General features: G+C 37.8%; 1 protein-coding gene across 4 annotated transcripts in view; it reads left to right on the top strand.

Annotated features, from left to right (window-relative positions):
- ARHGAP21 (Rho GTPase activating protein 21) overlaps nucleotides 1–17,534 on the top strand; it is a 123,906-nt gene that overhangs the window by 87,771 nt on the left and 18,601 nt on the right. For 3 of the 4 annotated variants that reach the window (XM_049799198.1, XM_049799197.1, XM_049799200.1), the window contains one exon: nucleotides 4,973–6,923. In XM_049799198.1, coding sequence (XP_049655155.1) covers nucleotides 4,973–6,923 — 1,951 coding nt within the window. Of the gene's footprint in view, nucleotides 1–3,424; nucleotides 3,455–4,972; nucleotides 6,924–17,534 lie in introns of all 4 variants that reach the window. The other variant, XM_049799201.1, reaches the window with a different exon arrangement.

The following is a 17,534-nucleotide window of genomic DNA, read 5'->3' as shown; positions in this document are numbered from 1 at the left end:
GACGTAGTGAGCTAGAAGAAGAGACTTAAACTTGTTATCTAACATTGCATATGTTAGAAAATACCATGTGCATCAACCTTCCTCTCCTCGATTTAGACTAATAGTATAAGAAAGTCTCTTACACAGCTGGTATTTAGAAATTAAATTTCTTGGGCTTAAGGCATTAAATTTTGCACACTAAAATTTTGCTGTCATTGGGAAGAAAAGGTGTGCAGGTGGGGGCAGTTGTTGTTTGGATTGGGTTTTTTGGGGGGGGGGTGGTTTTGTTTTGTTTTTCAAATAATGTTATCTGACTGTAGTGTTTGCTGGGTATCTCAGAGTAAAATGAAACCACTTGAGCTGTATTACTAACATTCTTCCCATAACAAACTGTAACTGGAAAATGTTTCCTTTTAAGACACATGAAAACCTTTTCTGGTATGCAGTTTCCATACTCATGCTAAATGTGAGAATAAGTTAGGACTGGGGAAAAGAAGAATTTAGTAGTAAAGAAGCATAATCTGAAGCCAAACTGGTTGGAGAAGGAAGGAAGAATGCCTCATGCTCAGTCATGCAAAGTGCTGGGTACATTAGCTTCTGATTCATCAAAATGCTTACCTCCAATTTTGCAAGTAGTTCAGTTGAAATCAGTGTTGTTATTCATCCTTTAGTGAAGCGTAGTGAAGCATACTCATCCTCAGTGAAGCATATGCCTACATGCTTTTATGGATTTGGACTAAGGGGTGTAGGGCATGGTTAGCTCAAAGCTCTTGAAAGTACGGGGTTTCACCTTGATTCTTGCTAAGAGGAATCCTTGTACCTCATCTGTCATTATTCTAACATCAAATGGCGTAAAATCAAATGGGGAAAAAATGGGAGCAAAAGACTTCAGCTGAATATGAGGGTTAATAAAATATCTTGTAGAATGCTTTATTTGCTTAAAATTTATTTTGCATATTGGGCAGCATGAATGTATTACCATACTGGTTAAACCCTTAATGTGCTAATGGTTGTACAAATTCTCAGTGCGAAATTAATTCTTTGCCATAGAAGTTTGCAAACGTGGTGCAAACTAAACTAGATTGCAAAGTGGGGAAGAAATTGTACCCAATAACTGGAAACACACTGAGTTTTAACTGTAAGCGCAGCAGTTTTCTTCTAGTAATTGTTGCAGAGCTGTTATCCATCAAAGCTGTTAATGTCACTCTAAATTGTTGTATTTGTATGGTAAGGTTTCCATAAATGCTGTTGTTTTGAGAAGGTGGGAGAGAGCTCATAAAACATCAAGACTGATTTTTTTCAATCATGTTGGAACTTCTGAATAACTGTTGAGAATGCAGCTCCTGTAGGAATTTGAGTGGCTTGGCTGGTGTCTGAGTCAGGAACATCACTGATCTGGATATTAAATTATTATTTTTTTTTTTAACTTGGAAGGGTTTTTTTTTATATTTTTAAGGCTTTTTAAAGGCTTAAATTTAAGTCATACAGTAATAGCAACCCTCTGTTGCAATCATTTAGAGATTAGTATTTCCACATACTATGTAATTTGAGGAACTAAAGGGAGAAGAGAGTAATATTCAAACTGTGTTTTATATATAGATGCAAAATAAGTATCAAAATAGTGTATGAGTGCTAATAAGTATATTGGTGTACTTCACATTTTTTTAGTCTCTAAGCCTCTTCTAAAAATTTAACCATCACCTTCTGGTTAAAGCAATTAAAATATTTCATAGTAAAAAGGCTGATGATGCATCATTCAATGTGACATAATTTGGAATGGATCAGTGCATTTCTTTGTAAGTTGCAGTATTTCTCTGTAGGTCTTTAATCAGAATTATGAAACAAAAATTTAATATACCTTATTGGAAATGTCACAGCCCCTATTTAAAAACTTTTTCTTTCTTGGAAGAAAGTTCAGCTTTGTTTCAGTGATTTCTTGGGAAGTAGGTGGAATGAGGTTGAAAGGAGAACTACGCTTTCCATCATCAAAACCTTTTCTTCCAGTAACTCTGTCTGAGAATCAGCAGTCTGTTTGTCTAGATATACTTGCAATCATGGAAACATAGTCTTTATTGGGGTGAGGGGGGAGAATTGTAGAATGGTTGGAAAATTGGAAGGGACCTTAAAGATCACCTAGTTCCAACCCCCCTGCCATGGGCAGGGACACCTTTGACTAGACCAGGTTGCTCAAAGCCGCATCCAACCTGGCCTTGAACACTTCCAGGGATGGGGCATCCGCAACTTTGCTGAACAACCTGTTCCAGTGCCTCACACCCTCACAGTGAAGTACTTCTTCCTTACATCTAATCTAAATCTACCCTCTTTCAAAGCCGTTACTTGTGCTATCACTAGCTGATTTCATTTTGGACCCCATGAGAATCCTGTCTTTTGCAAAAGACATTTTAATATCTGTGATAAAATTTTGTCAAGAGCTGAGAACTGATTTTTATACTAATTTGTAGTCTTCAGTTATGATAAGATCACACCAGTTTTGGAATTTAGCCTTTCTGCTTTCAAAGTCAGTGAAGCATTATTTGACATGTAAAACATGTCATGGGCATGTTTTACAAAAACATAAACACAGTTTGTATTTTATTGGTGTATAATGTGTGTGTATCCCAGGTTTTGAATTGTTTTATCAGCTATATAAAGTAATAATTGTTTTCTGATGGGGGGGTGATTGTTTTTGTCTGTCTTGCATGGCAGTTGTCTCTTGCTCTATCTGTTTTCTGGGTCTTAAGCACCTGTCCAAAAAAATTTTTTTTTTATTCTTACAGCGTGTCAAGATCTTAAATAGCCATTTATTTAAAGATTTAGAAATATTTATCTTTGAATGTTCCTTCCCTCCATTAATGTGCCAGTGGAAACCCAGCTTGATTTTTACTATGAGTGGAGGAAAAAGAAATACAAATCACATGAGTAGAGTGTTTCTGCAGCATCATTCCTCTAATTTCAGATGTACAGCATGAAAGCAGCTGCAGTCAGCTGACAACTTGTGGTCACGTTCAGATATGTGGGGAAGGGGTGTGCTGTTTAAAATGCATAATAAAGCCGTTGTTTCGTCACCAGGAAGCAGGGATGGTAGCAGCCCAGGGGAAATGAGAGACAGTAACGTTGCTGTAGTGGAAGGGATGTTGCATAGAGCCAGAGCTCTCTGCAGGCAGCTGTAGCGATGCACCAAGGCAAAATGGCACAAACATATTTTGCTTTCTATAAGGGTAGAGGATAAATGTGAGGAGCAGATAAAAGCCTGAGATGGACATGCTCACAAGGAGGGTGAAGTTGGTTTTTTTTATGCTCTACTGCCCTTTACCTCTGTTGGTACTTTCCAGTGAAATCAGTGTAGTTGTATTTTTAGCTTGCTGTATTCAACATCGATATGACAAGATAATGCTGTCTTTACATCTGTAAGCAGCTTTTACTATGTTTTCCTGTTTTCTGCCAGCTGCAGTTTACAAAGGATGTCACAGCACTGGTAAGGAATGTACAGTAGCCATTTCTGGATGGTTTTGTAAAGCATGTTTTTCTTAATGATTTGTGAGAAGCAAGAATATGAAACAACAAGTTTGTTGGAAATGAACTAGATAGTCTGAGCTGAATTTTCTTCATAATGCTAATCTCTTTATTTGTTGTTTGTGCCTGTGTTATTTGGTCGGTTTTCTCTGTGTGCTTTAATATTTTGCACTTCACTAATGCTCGATGTAACATTGCAGCAGTATTGTAAATGCCTCGCCCTCTTCTGTACTTTGCTCTGTCTGAATTTTATGGCTGCTCTTGGGCTTTTATAACCTGTCTAGTGTTAAGACAGGGCACATTGATATTCTGTAATTGAGCATGTTATGATTTGGACAGGAAATGCTATGATATGATACCACGCCTAAGAGTGTAAAAGCCCTGAGAAATCATTTTAATCTTCTGTTGCATTGGCAGGCTCTGTGTTGGCTCTTTATTGCATTATGTTTAAACTGAATGAAGTCATGCTAAAGTTTTTCAATAATGGGATATTATTTAAGTATGCTGTATGCTTCTTATTGATTTATTATTTTGAATGTTCTGTTAATTTCACGATGATAAATGCTGCTTTTCTAAAAGGCTACAGAAACATACTAAGTGTAATATAACCATTTTTTCTCAGGATCCAGGCTTTTAAACATAAAGGTGCAAATAAATGCACTAAGGAAACTAATTTGAGATTTTAGTTTGTGGTTTAGTAGTTTGTGGACAGTAGTGGATATGTATGAATTTTCATACTGTTTGTACTCTGAAGTTAAAAATTTTAAAAATTAATGTATTTGCAATAAGATTTGTGCCGTGTGCTATGTACTGGCTGTCTCCTGTAAAATGTAAGATGACTTATAGGGTGTTGGCTCACAACAAAGATGTTACTGCTTCAATCTATTCATTTTATGTTTAGGAACAGTAGCTTTCATGTAGAAGACATTTTAGAGGAGTGTGTGTATGTACATTTGTGTGTACTTTTCATATACAATACATTAAGTGAACAGAGTTTTTATACACTAAGTGAATAGAGAATTTTCTAGTGCTAGTTGAATTTATTATGCAGCATTTTAACCTGTCAATTGCTGTGAAATTCTGGTTTCCAGCAACGTGAAGCTTAAACAGGAAGAATGTGTGAAGCATCATGATGGAAAGCAAGACTAAGGGGGAGAAATATACTGTGTTTTGTGCTCATGAATTTTGGGAAACCTGTCTCAGTGCCCTACCTGCAACATTTCCTACAATTGGTCATTAGTTCAGTATTTTTAATTGTCAAGGGAGGGAATGTATGTAATGATTTTGATTGTTCTGTTTCTGCTCATTAAGGGGATGGAATGCTGTTTTTATCTTTTTAACTAACATTTCATCTAAAATTATAGATAGTGTGAGTTTTGTACATGTGTTCTCTCTCTTGAAGCTTGATTGTGCAAATGCTACATGGTGAACTTTTCTGTCTTCCTCACTACTGAATACTCACTTAATCTTCTCTCCACAGGCGTATTCCCAAGATGCCTACCTGAAAGGCAACGAAGCCTACAGTGGTAATGCCCACAACATACCTGAACCACCACCAATATGTTATCCACGCCTGACATCCACAACTTCTGGTATGGCACAAGCTGGTGACAAGCTATCTTCTGACTTCTCGCTGGGGAAACAGCAAGTCAGTAGACCAGTACGGGCATTGACACAGCCAGAGAGGGCCTACAGAATGGAAATACAAGTGCCTCCGTCACCAACAGACATTGCAAAATCAAATACAGCTGTGTGTGTTTGCAATGAAACTGTAAGGACTGTTATTGTGCCTTCTGAGAAGGCTGTAGATTTGCCATCTTGTAGAAATAATCATGCTGGTCCATCACACAGGACAGAGGAAGTAAGATATGGCTTAAAAGATCAAACCAGTCTAAAAGCACGGACCACGTCACCATCTTCTTCAGTGTCCACTGCCATTGTACTTCCCCAGACTCCAATAACAAGGCCAGTTGATCCAACTGGAACATTAAGTAAAGCTTCAAATTATGTAGTATGTCCAGAAGGAATCCCAAGCACTAGACCTCCTGCTCAAGCCACAGACTCGCCCTCAGTCTCTACTAATCATTACAGTTCTCCAACCTCCCACCAGCATATAGACTGGAAGACCTACAAAACTTACAAGGAGTACATTGATAATAGGCGCATGCACATGTATGGCTCCCGGACAATACAGGAAAGGTTAGATAGTTTAAGAGCAGCTTCTCAGAATACAACTGATTATAATCAAGTGGTGCCAAATCGCACTGCTTCACAGGTACGGCGCAGGAGCACCTCTCATGACAGGGTTCCACAGTCTGTTCAGATCCGGCAGAGAAGTGTATCCCAGGAAAGACTTGAAGATCCTGTCTTGATGAAAGAGTGGCCACGAAGTGCTTCACAAGATACTCTAACTTCACCTTCGGTTAATGCTAGGAATCACAGGGCTCGGTCGTGGGATTATCTCAGCAAACAGGGTGAAGTGCTAGAAAATTTTCATTCTGAGAATCTGATTGCGGATACAAATGGAGATAGGAGAAAAACTTACAAGTGGACAGGGTTTACCGAACAAGATGATCGACGAGGTATTTATGAGAGATCTAGACAGCATGCATTTCATATGTCCCTTCGAGGTCAAAATTTTTCTATGGCTTCGAGTGCTTATATTTCAGATAATAGGAGAACAGGTAGTAGAGCTTCTCTGCCTGGTTCTCATTTTCAGAAAGTTCCACCAGATATAAAAATGTTACAACCTTCTCGAGATTTGCAAACTCCTGGGGGAGTTTCAAAACCTGCAACTGTTTCACAAGAGAGATTGTCTCTCACACCAGCTAGAAGTTCTAAAAGTAGCTCTTTGAAGAACTCTGCTCCCTATGCAGCAAAACCATCGTTTCCCCTTAGCCAGGGCCTGGATGCTATTGCCAGCAAAGACCAAAGAACAGTAAATCACTTGCATCAGAGTGGTCTGTTAAACCAACAGTCAAGGATCCGAGCAGAAGGTGCCCCAGATCACAAAACAGAAACTGGCAAAACCATCCAACCCTCCTCTCTGTCTCCAGCCTCTGCCAAACTTGTTCAGCCAACAAGTGAGAGTTCAGCTACCTCTGACAACGTTGATGGTTCCATCAGACAAAAGATTCATGATTCCGAAAGGGAAGATGTCCATGAGCCTGAAATTCTGCAAACGGATGTTCAGGAAAATGGCAAAGACACAGTAGTCATGCGGGACAAATCACCTTCTGGCCACCAAACTCCACAGCCTTTGAGGCATCAGTCCTACATTCTTGCTGTAAATGATCAAGAGGCAGCCTCGGACACTACATGTTGGTTACCTAACGACGCTCGGAGAGAAGTCCACATAAAAAGAATAGAAGAAAGGAAAGCATCAGGTTCCAGCCCACCTGGTGACTCCTTGGCTTCTATTCCGTTTATTGGTGAGTTAAACTATTCCAGTCTACATCAAATGCTTGTGTCTGCTAAACATGATGGAGAGCACCATGCCAGGTAGCTGACTGCTGTTCCTGTAAACCCTGAGGTTGAGGGGCATGAGAGCTCTTTTCTCATCTAGAGTAATATTACATTGGTAAAACTAAAAGTATTCTTCCATGGAGGAAAAAAAAGAATGTTCTTTTTTGTTTGGAGTCCTGGAGGATCAGTGTAAAAAAATAAAATAATAATAATAAAAAATTCTACAGTGATGTAATATTTTTCTAGAGTTTTCCTTAACCCCCTGGAGAAGTCTACATTATATAACTGTGTCTGGTTATCACTCCACATAATGCTCTGATGTTATGTATATGGACAACTAGCATCTGCAGCACCTTTCAAAATATTTTTACTTCTCCAGTATAAAATATATTTGGAATCTAGTAAAGAGAGAATATGGATGCAAATCCATATAAGGGTGATTTGTGAAAAAAAGTTTGTCAGCTGAACAGGTAAGTTTGAAAGCTTTCTGAGACAGCTATGGGATAGAGGAAAGCCATTTCAGGTGAAAGGATGGCAATAAAATGAAGTGAATTTGCAAGTAAAGGTGCTAATGTGGATATGAGTTAAAGGGTTTGTGGAAACAGAATGTGAGAAGGCATAAAGATTCGCCTGTGGGCTGTGACACAAACAGGGCTGGAATTACAGGAAGCTTACAGGAAGGAGGCTGAGCACTTTTGAAATAATTTGGAAGAAAAGAGGAATTTGTGGAAGGATTGTTAGTAGTAGAAAAAAAATTAATAATCCCATTTTGGATAAGTGAGGAATTGGAGTCGTGCTGAAGAGAGAGTTCAGTGGCAGAGCATTTCTATTCTATCAAGTAGTCAATGTCTGTGTCATCTTTGCCCCACTGTTGTTGTTGAGTTGGATTTTCTTCTGTTGTGGCTGGTTTAATCCTTTGGAGTCTAGATGTCTGCAGACCATTCTCCACATGGGTTGATTTATACCTGACTGTGTGTTCTTGAATTTAGTATAACAAGTATTTAGAAAATACCGAATTTTGATTCTCAAACTCACGTATGTGGAAAACAACTCTTCTTAATACTCTTCAGGTTTTTTACAGATTAGGTTAAGGGAGATGCAGATACATTGTCTTAGCACAATTGTCTTCTATTGTGGATCTGCAGCAGTGACTTTTTCCCCTAGAATTGTCTATAATATCTGCCACTAGTTTAAGGTAATAAGCAAAAATAGTGAAGAAGCTTTGTGTGCATCAAAGAATAGAAATCATATGAGAGATATAATCTGTTCTTTTCACAGAACTTTAAGACGTTACAAAAATGCTTTCTTAGCTAGCAGATGGTTTTTATGTTAGGTTTTCCTTTTTGAATGGAAATTGTATAGATTTTTTTTAAATTATTATTACTGGATTCATCAATATCCAGTGTAATTTTGGATTCTTCTTTAGACCCTGTCAATCTTTCTTTAAGCATTAGTACAAGTTTGTAAGGCGTGTAACCAGTCTTTATGTAGGGCTTTTTAATAGTGTGCCTAAAATCAATTTGGGGCACTTGATTTAAGTTACGTGTGATATTTGTAGACACTTAGGAGTGCTTGATGGGAGTTTCCTAATCCTAAACAATTTAAATGTCGTGTGCAAGTTGGATCAAAACTAAGTCAAGCCCAACCTTTTCTACACAATCTCCTATCTTGATTTTGACAAAAATTTGCCATGAACTCTTACTCACGTGGCTTGCTTACAGATTTTAGAGAAGTGTGATGATTAAAGTTCAAAGAAGCCTTAAACGTGGCAATTGTACTGTATACTGGTAGCAGCCAAGCAGTTCAGAAGAGACAAAGCTGTAACTCTCCATTGCAGCCTCTTGGCATAACACCACATGGGATTCTGTGAATTCTTATGAGCTCCTTATCCTCCTGTACTGAAACCTCCTGAATACTCCAGAAATATTAAAAAATGGTTCTGCTAGAGCGCGGGGACAGTCTGAGCCAACACAGTACTTGTGACTGTCTTCCTAGCAAGAAATTCTTGTGCTGGTATAGGTGCTGTGGAAAATTTCCACCACAGCTCCAGCACCTTGAAGATCAAATAACCCTCTCTGAATAGGAGGAGCATCAAATGCCATCAGAGGTGGGCATCTTCGTAGTTAGAATTAATATGCACGATTCTGACTTCGCTTGTTCCACTATCATTATGCCTAATTACAGCTTTACTTGATAAAAGCCTTACTTAATCAGGTAGATAAAACCCTAGATATACTTTGAAACTCAGTTAAAGGCTATTTAACTCTTCTGAAGGAAAATCACTTGAAATTTTCTGTGTTGTGGTTTGGTTTGGGTTTCTTTTTCTTTATTCTTCTGTCTGATGATTGAAAAGATGTTACTTTGAATAAAGATGTACCTTTGTGTTGGTAACCTCTCTGCTTCCCTTATGTTTACATCAACATAATTGTTTTTTGCAGTATTAGGTTTTATTAGATATGGTTCTTTTCATAAATGCAGCTACTGAAGTTATTTGTACAGTAGATCTTTGGAGTAGTGTAAAATTTTAAATTTTGGAGGAATAAATATCTTCCAATATTAAATATTATTGCCATTTTAAATACTTTGTGGGGTGTTTATTTTTGTTATCACTTTCTGCTCATTAAAAATAGTAGATATGGCCAGACCATATTTTGGTAGAAATTCAGCCAGGAACAGTTGGCTTCTGCAGCAGTATTTTGTGACTAACCTGCTCTTGCGAATAGCACATCATCACGATGATTTTAGCTCTTTGTAAGTAGCACAGTGCTCCCCACTACAAAGAGAAATCCAAGGAGAGTTTCCATTGAGCTTGCTCATGGCAGATTCTTGCAGGGATTATGGTGGGTTGCTGAAGAACTGCCTTTTGACATTAGTCCTTTCACAAAAGGCTGTTCTGAAGCAGGGAGATTAAATTTTGGTTTGCATTTGCTAATAGAAATGAGAAATCTGTTCAGAGCAAACCTAGTAGGTAGATGTAATATCTTTTATAAGAGAAATTGATTTATTTGAAAAAATATGGCAACCTATTGTGTGCTCAAACTCTTCTTCGGGTAAGCAGATGTTCTCGGGGGATGAGGAAGCTGCAGGTTTTACAGAAAAACATACCCTGGTACTGCAGGCTTCAATACTTTCTGTGTGCTACTAAATGCAGTGTATTGTGGTTAGCTTGGAAAGCTACAGTTTCTATTTCAGGTCCAAAGAAAGGCTTTGTTCTTGAAATGCTCTCTATTGTTTCAAACTATGCGAGTTAGTCTAATGAAAGGTTATTCCTTTTACCCAGAAACAGTCTCACCTGTTCTCTAGACTAGTAAAAATACCATTATCTCTATCAGTGACTATATTGGCAATTATGGTTTTTAATGTATGTTTTTTCAGACTTGTAATTTGTACACAATTTCTCTGTTAGAGAACAGCAAATGATAAATTTCTGACCTACTGGGTAATTTCAGGTGTGGTAACCTGCACTGGAATGCATATTAGAATGCTACTTAACATTTTTGTAACTGTCAAGAAAAGGTTGATTCAGAATATGGTTATTTTAATACATTTCTTAGACATAGCTGTCTAGTATGCATATCAGATCTGCAGCTAGGTTGAAACTATTTTTTCTCCTTCTTACACCATTTATTGTAGAGTAGAAAGCAGTTTAAAAAAAGGATAATCCAACTCCCAGATTGAGTTGAATGAACTACCCACATGAGTGAAATGGAGAAACTGCTTCAATACTTAACCTGATTGCAGTATGTCTAGCTGCCAGTGCAGTTTAGTGCTTTGGCTATTACTACAGGCTGAATGTTCTTTCCAACTTTACAGTGGGTTGTCACATGAAAATTAATTTTAAATGGATATGTTTTGAAATACTTAGCCTAAATAAACATAATCTTGAAGTTTAGAAGTTTTTACAAATCAAACAAGTTTATAGTCATCCATTACAGAGCTTTTCTTTTAGGCATGCAATAACATCAGTTAAGTATGAAGTCTTTTCCTCGGAGGTGTGATCCCATTTTTTAAAATACCTAGTACATCCTTACCCTAGAAAAATTTCAGGTCATTTCATTCCACTGTTAATTTGTGAGTAACTGAGAGAAAATTAGCCAGTTAAAAATATTTGAGCAGGCTTCAGTAACATCAAAGTGTTGTGAAAATTAGATGAGTGTCCTCTCTGTGGCTGAAATTGATACCTAAAGAAAGGTGTAAGAACAGGACAAGGATATATGATACTTAATGTTGGTACTTTCTATTCTCCAACCATTTGCACTTTACAACATTCCTGAGCCAAATGTGATTTTAAGTGCTCCATAAATTTCTCCATTCTCTTTTGTACTGCAGTAAAATTTTGATATCCAATACCCTGTATTGATTTAAATAAAGATTTGCCAGGAGTTTCACAGCTTTAACTACATGATATTTATTCCTTTTTTTTGTTTGTGTAGTTTTTTTAAAAACCTGTCTCCTGCTGGCTGAATTTCAGATACAAATGTTCTAAGAGTGACCAGTAGGCTGCTAATCTTGATTCACCCTTTCCATGTCACTCACGGTTTTATCCCTCTATTGTTTCTACCCTTAGCACAGGCAAACAACTATAGTGATTTCTGTACTAGTAATCAGGCAGACTCTGCCTTTCACCTTGCTTTAAAAGCTGATCTTCATGCTAGTTTTCAAAACCAAAGATCTTTCTTTATTGTGTTCCAGTGTATTTTTATACAAACTGCTATCATAATAAAAGTATTTGGGTACTTGTTGATTAATGGATAGGATAAATTTAACTGGCTTCTAGTGAATTCTGCTCAACTATCTTTTTAATTCTTTTTTGTGTTGTTGTTACCAAACACTTCTCTTTTTTTAAAGTAATTTAACTAAGGAATTAGGAGATGAAACCTTCTAAACCACCCAGCATTAGTTAAACTTTTCGGGCATCTTTATTGTACATTCGATGGCATTATCCTCTAATGCTGGAGGTAGAGGTGTATAGGGTTTACCTTATCAGTACCTACCTTTAAATGATAAGTCATGTACCTAACTCCTAGTACTTTTTTTTGAAAGCGTGATGAGTTTACTGCCCTTTTTAGTGAAATACGTGGCATATCTTTTCTCTCCTCCCCCTACATCTTTATGCCTCTTTCTGTAGGCTGCTTAGGCTGTGGTACAGAAGACAACAGTGTGAATACACACATACTGAATGCAGTTATAGTCTTGAAACTAGAAAATAAATCAATACACCTGCACAGCACACTATAAAAACGGTTATGATGATAGAAATAGAGAAAGGTTAGGGGAAACAACCAGAAATACTCTCACATGCAATAAAGAAATAATTGAAAGAATGTACTCCTTCTGTTTCCTCCTTGTGAGAAGAGATAAGCATCAGGCAGAGAGAAATTCAAAACCTCAAACTTCTTCAGCAGAGATCGTGGCTTGTCAACCCAAAATGTGTGGATACCTTAAGGGCAAATGGTGGCTGAATACAGATGGTTGATATGCTATGGTTTAAGGAAACTTTAATTCTAACAAGAACTGTTAGCAGTCAAGATAAACATGAAAATCTTCAGCCATTGTGATAATTTTTTTCCTACAAGTTACTGCTTAGCTATTCCAAGCTATGAAAATATAAATGTAACTTCAGTAGACATTAGACTGGACAGATGTTAATTTTTGAGGGACTACTGCTTCAATTATTTTAGTGATAGCGTTGGCACAGCTTTTAACATGTCATCAGTGTTTCTAAGATAAGCATCAGTCTACTTTTTTTCAGGGTTTTCAAGTGTGGCCTGCCAAATAGCTATTGCTCCAGGCTGAAAATTTCAGTGTTTCTTATCCAAAGAACAATTTTTAAATCATGGCGTTATTCTGAAGTATAGTAGCCAAAACACAAACTTATAAATTAGTGTTTTAAATACCGTTTAAATGCTTCTGTAACTCAAAAATCCTGTTTTAATTAAAACTTCAAATTTGAAGTCCATAATTCATAACATCTGGAAGAGTTTTAATAGATTGAAAGCATCATGTTTGTTTGGTAATGGGTAATATTTTCAAAGCATGAATCATCCTTAGTTTATCGTTATAACTTAAAATAATAATTACAGGTAATAAAGGAATGCTATTAGGGTTCTTGGCCAAAAAAAAAAAAAAAATTGAGAATTATACTACTTTTATGTGGCGGGGTAATACTGTGAACAGGAGCCATTAGAATTGCTTTGTATTACTTTGTATAGAAAGTTAGTTATACATTTGTTTAATACTGAAATAAGCAACAGACTGTCATAGATAAGGTTTTCAGAATAGTCTCACATGAAGAATAACCTTGGGAAACCTTTTTCTGTTTGTGTGAAACTCAGTATAATAAACATATTTACATGAGTGCGTTAGCAGAGGACTGGATTTGATGATTCAGGAGGCTTGTTCCAGTCCTGTGTTTCTGAGGCTTACAGAAATGAATGTACTCAGCATGCAGACTTGTTTCCATTATATTCTTTTGGCTACGTGAGGATAATTATGTAAAGTAGATATATGAAGAAGTTATTTGTAAAGACAAATGCTGGAAATACTTAAAAACTAACAAACAAAAAAATCTCTTATTAAAGGTTCTTTTTTGAAAAACGAGGCAGTGAGTCATGATGTATGCAGGCAATAGTGTATCTTCCTTTTAGATCATGTGTTTTAGGCTTGGAAGGCTTTAATTATTGGAGCTTTTACCCTTGCAGGTTGAAGTATAAGATGCAGCAGCTTCTACTTCAAGGTACTACTGTAACAAAAAGTCACTGCTGTGGGGTATTTATTAGTCCTTTGTGCTGTCTTGTGTGATAGCAGGGTTAATTCCATATAGTTTATTTCTGATTGAACAATTCATTTTTGTTTTATTGGATTTTTTCTGGCCTTCTCACTATGCAGGAGAAATTGTATACATGGTCTTTTTATTTGATTGTCTTCCCGACAGGCTTTTGAGAAAAATGGTCTATAATTAGTATGTCTGCGTTTACCTTAAATTCAGCTTCTTTTGAGGTTTCTTGGGCATGAGGAGCCTCTGAGACACCTTTTTTTAACTTCCTTGCCTGTGTATGGATGAAGATCCCCTTCCTCCCTCCAGTATCTTGTCCGTCCTCCCTCCTTTCTTCCTGCATTCTCACTGGTGCTCTTCCTTGTGTTCTCTGTCCCCCTGCTCTGCTCTCCCTTGCTCCACTTGTGCCTGTGCCTCGGCAGCCTTTGGTTGATGTCCTGCCTGCCGCCAAGGCGAAGGAGGGAAGATTTGAGTCCACGTGGCTGTACCATAAGTGAAGTGCTGCCTGTAGCAAGCTGGAACAAACTTAAACTGAGAGGCAGAAAGGAGGTATTAGGTGTAGGACAAGATTTTAAAGCTTTCGTGTTCTGTATTTAAGAAAAATGCCTTGGAGCAAGGTAGTGTGGTGCGTTGTGACGGTGCAGAGCCTGTCGTGGTATCACATGCTATGGAGCGCTTGGATAAGCCAACAATGTGGCGTGCAGAATGGTTGCTGACAAAGGGCTGGAAGTCCAGGAGTGCCTCTAAAGCCAGTCCTTCTGCAGGGTCTGCTCATGTCACTGGCATGTCCTGTTTGTCCTTCAGTAATGAGTGCTTGATAGTTTTGTACCTTCTTTTCTGCCATAAGCAAACAAATTTTGCCATGTAAGATTAATTCTTAAATTACACCCCAAAAGCCATAACCTGTTGTTTGAGAGTTTGAGAGAATTATTGAAGAAATAGAGAGGCAACGGTTAAAATACTTATTGTAATGTCTGTCGGGTAGATGCCATCCCAGTATATGGAAATGTTCACATCTGTGCCTCTGTTGAATGTAGATAATGTTTTTCATGACTCTCTTAGCCCTTTGCTTTGGAGACAGAAAAGTAGTATGAGTTACCTCCCTGTAGCCTTCTGCAGAAGGCTGAGCTTTTTACAAAGAGCAATCACTATTACAATTCGACAAAATTTATGAGTAACCAATATTGCATTAAGTACTACAGGGGTATCTTCAAACACATACCTAATCCACAAATTGGATGTGGTTTTCAGGAAGCCAATAGTATTAAAGTACTGTTATCCTCTTCAATGTATGCAGTTTGAGAAATTGTACATTGAGTGATTTTTTTTTTTTATTTTATTTTTTTTTTGGTGCCTGGGGGCGCACACTATCTCAACATTTTTCATGTAAAAAGTAATTTAAAGCTGTTTTAAGTGTGTGTTACTGCACATCTATTACATTTTTATGATGTGAATCTTTAAATCGGGTAACAAGTATGTATTTTATAAAAAACATTGAATCAAGGTTTGTAGCCACATATTCATATTGTTGGTTTAAACAGAAACGTCTAATTATTGTTTTAAATGGTAATGTGGTCTGCAATACACTTACTAAATACAATTCCTTCTTACAGTCTTTTGAGGTGTTGAGATACTGCTTGCAAAAATGCCACGTCCAAAGGGGAGTAAATATGAAAGATTACTTTAACCTTGGGAAGCTGGTTTTTTTCTAGTCACTTTCTATTACTAATGAAGAAAGATTTGGCAATCTGAATCCTCAGGCGTTGGTGGGAGAAATCACCTTTTTCTGTTAGTGATAGCCCAAGCATTCCTGATGGTTAGCCGCTCTGGACTAAAGTTAGTCTGTGAAATTGCGCTCCATGTTTATATGTTATGTTTCAGTTAACTAAACCCATTTCCTTAAAAAACCCAAGTAACACACACACACACCAACCCCCTAGAAACCCAACAAAGCGAAGCAAACAAAACCTACAATCGTAACCAACTTGGATAAACAGGGAGCTCCAGTGTAGCTTAACCCATATATGTCCATCCAACCCAATGAAATGCATCTGAAGGTGCCAAGAGAGTTGGCTGATGTCATTGCAGTGATACTATAATCTTTGAAGGATCATGATGAGTGGGGGAGGTCTGCATTAACTGGAAAAAAGCAAATTGTGCACCCATCTTGAAAAAGGATGAGAAGGACAATCCAGAGAATGCAGTCAATCAGCCCTATCTTGGTTGTTATGAAAATCATGGAATTGGACCTCTTGCAACTTATTTCTGGGCACACAAAGGAGAAGGTGATTGGGAATAGCTAGCGTGGATTTACCAAGGGTAAATAGTACTTGACCAATGTGATTGCCTTTTATAATGAGATGAGTAGATCTGTGAATGAGAGAACACAAGGGGGTCACCAACCTTGACATTAACAAGGCTTTTGACCTTTTCTGCGACACCATCCTTGTGCTATAGTCTGGATCGGTGTACTTGCTGAATACGTAGGAAAACTGGATCATCAGGTGTAAAGAATAGTGGCTAAGGGTTCATATTCTACCTGAGCCTGGTTAAAAGTGGCATTCTTCAGGGTCCGTCTTGTTTAATACCTTTATCAGTGACCTAGAGAGGAGATGGAAAATGCTCATCAAGTTTGCGGACAAGACCAGACTAGGGGGTGCAGTCAATACCTGCGAAAGTGTATTCAAAAGGACTTGGCCTGAAGGGATGGTCTGATAGTATTATGTTCTGCTTCTGGAATAGGCTAACCTGCAGTGGTACTGGCACCTTGATGGTGATGAAGACTTAACCCCATTCTGGTCTGCATCAATAAAAGCATAGCCGGGATATTGAGGGAAGAGATCATTCCCCTCCCTTTGGCACTTGTTGCAAAAAAGCACTGAGCAACATGGTCTGAATTCAGTGCTAACCCTGCTTGGAGGAGGAGGTTGGGCTAGGGGACCTTCTGAGGTTTGCTTCCACCTGAATAATTCTGTGATTAATTTCAATTATATTTAAGGTTCTCAAAATGTGCCCTCTTTTGTGTTCAAGGGTTCAGGTGGTTACTTTCAAACCTTCATGTGTAATCCTGAAGGACTGTTCCAGGAGTTTCAGGTATAACCAAAGACATTAAATATTAGTCATGATAAAATTGTATTATAGCAGCTTAGTAGAGTATGACACAGATCTGAGCTTTTTTTTTTTCTTTTTTCAGTGATTTTTTTTTTTTTGGCGTTCATTCCTTTGAATCTTTGGAAAATTGGTTAATACTTCTTCCTTGGTTCCTCATCCACAGAGTGGGGATAATACAGCCTCTTTGTCATCCTTTCTCACCCATGTCATCCTCAGTTTTGAAATCTCTAGTTCTGCTTCTGAGCCCATTCTGTGTAAATCTGTGTCATTGCAGAGTCAGAAAGTTATTATTTTTCTAGATCGCTTACACTGTGTACAGATTCTCCCTTTCTTTGTAGGTCCCTGATCTCCAGCTGCACTGCAATACAAATGTACTTTGATACATGAATTTCTCTCTGCTTTAGCTAGCAAACCAGTTAATGCAGGATGACTGTAGCTGGAGCTGTGTTGCCTGTTTATTACAAGCTTTCAGTGTCTTACCCCCTATAAATGTTTTTGCATTGAAAGGCTCTTCCTGAAAATCACTAGTTGTAACTGTTAACCAGTTGCATGCTCATGTTCATACAGAGGTGACAAGCGGCATCTCCCCCTTTGCCAGAGATGCTCTGTCACCATGCTGGCTCATATTCCAATGGCCTTTTGTTGCTTCATAGATAATAATGCAGAGCAAATTGTATTTGTATCCTTTTCT

The sequence above is a fragment of the Accipiter gentilis genome, chromosome 4 (genome assembly GCF_929443795.1).
Source record: "Accipiter gentilis chromosome 4, bAccGen1.1, whole genome shotgun sequence".
In the NCBI taxonomy this organism is placed as follows: domain Eukaryota; kingdom Metazoa; phylum Chordata; class Aves; order Accipitriformes; family Accipitridae; genus Astur; species Astur gentilis.
The sequence above is the reverse complement of the archived record's forward strand: the minus strand, read 5'-3'. Positions and strand labels throughout refer to the sequence as shown.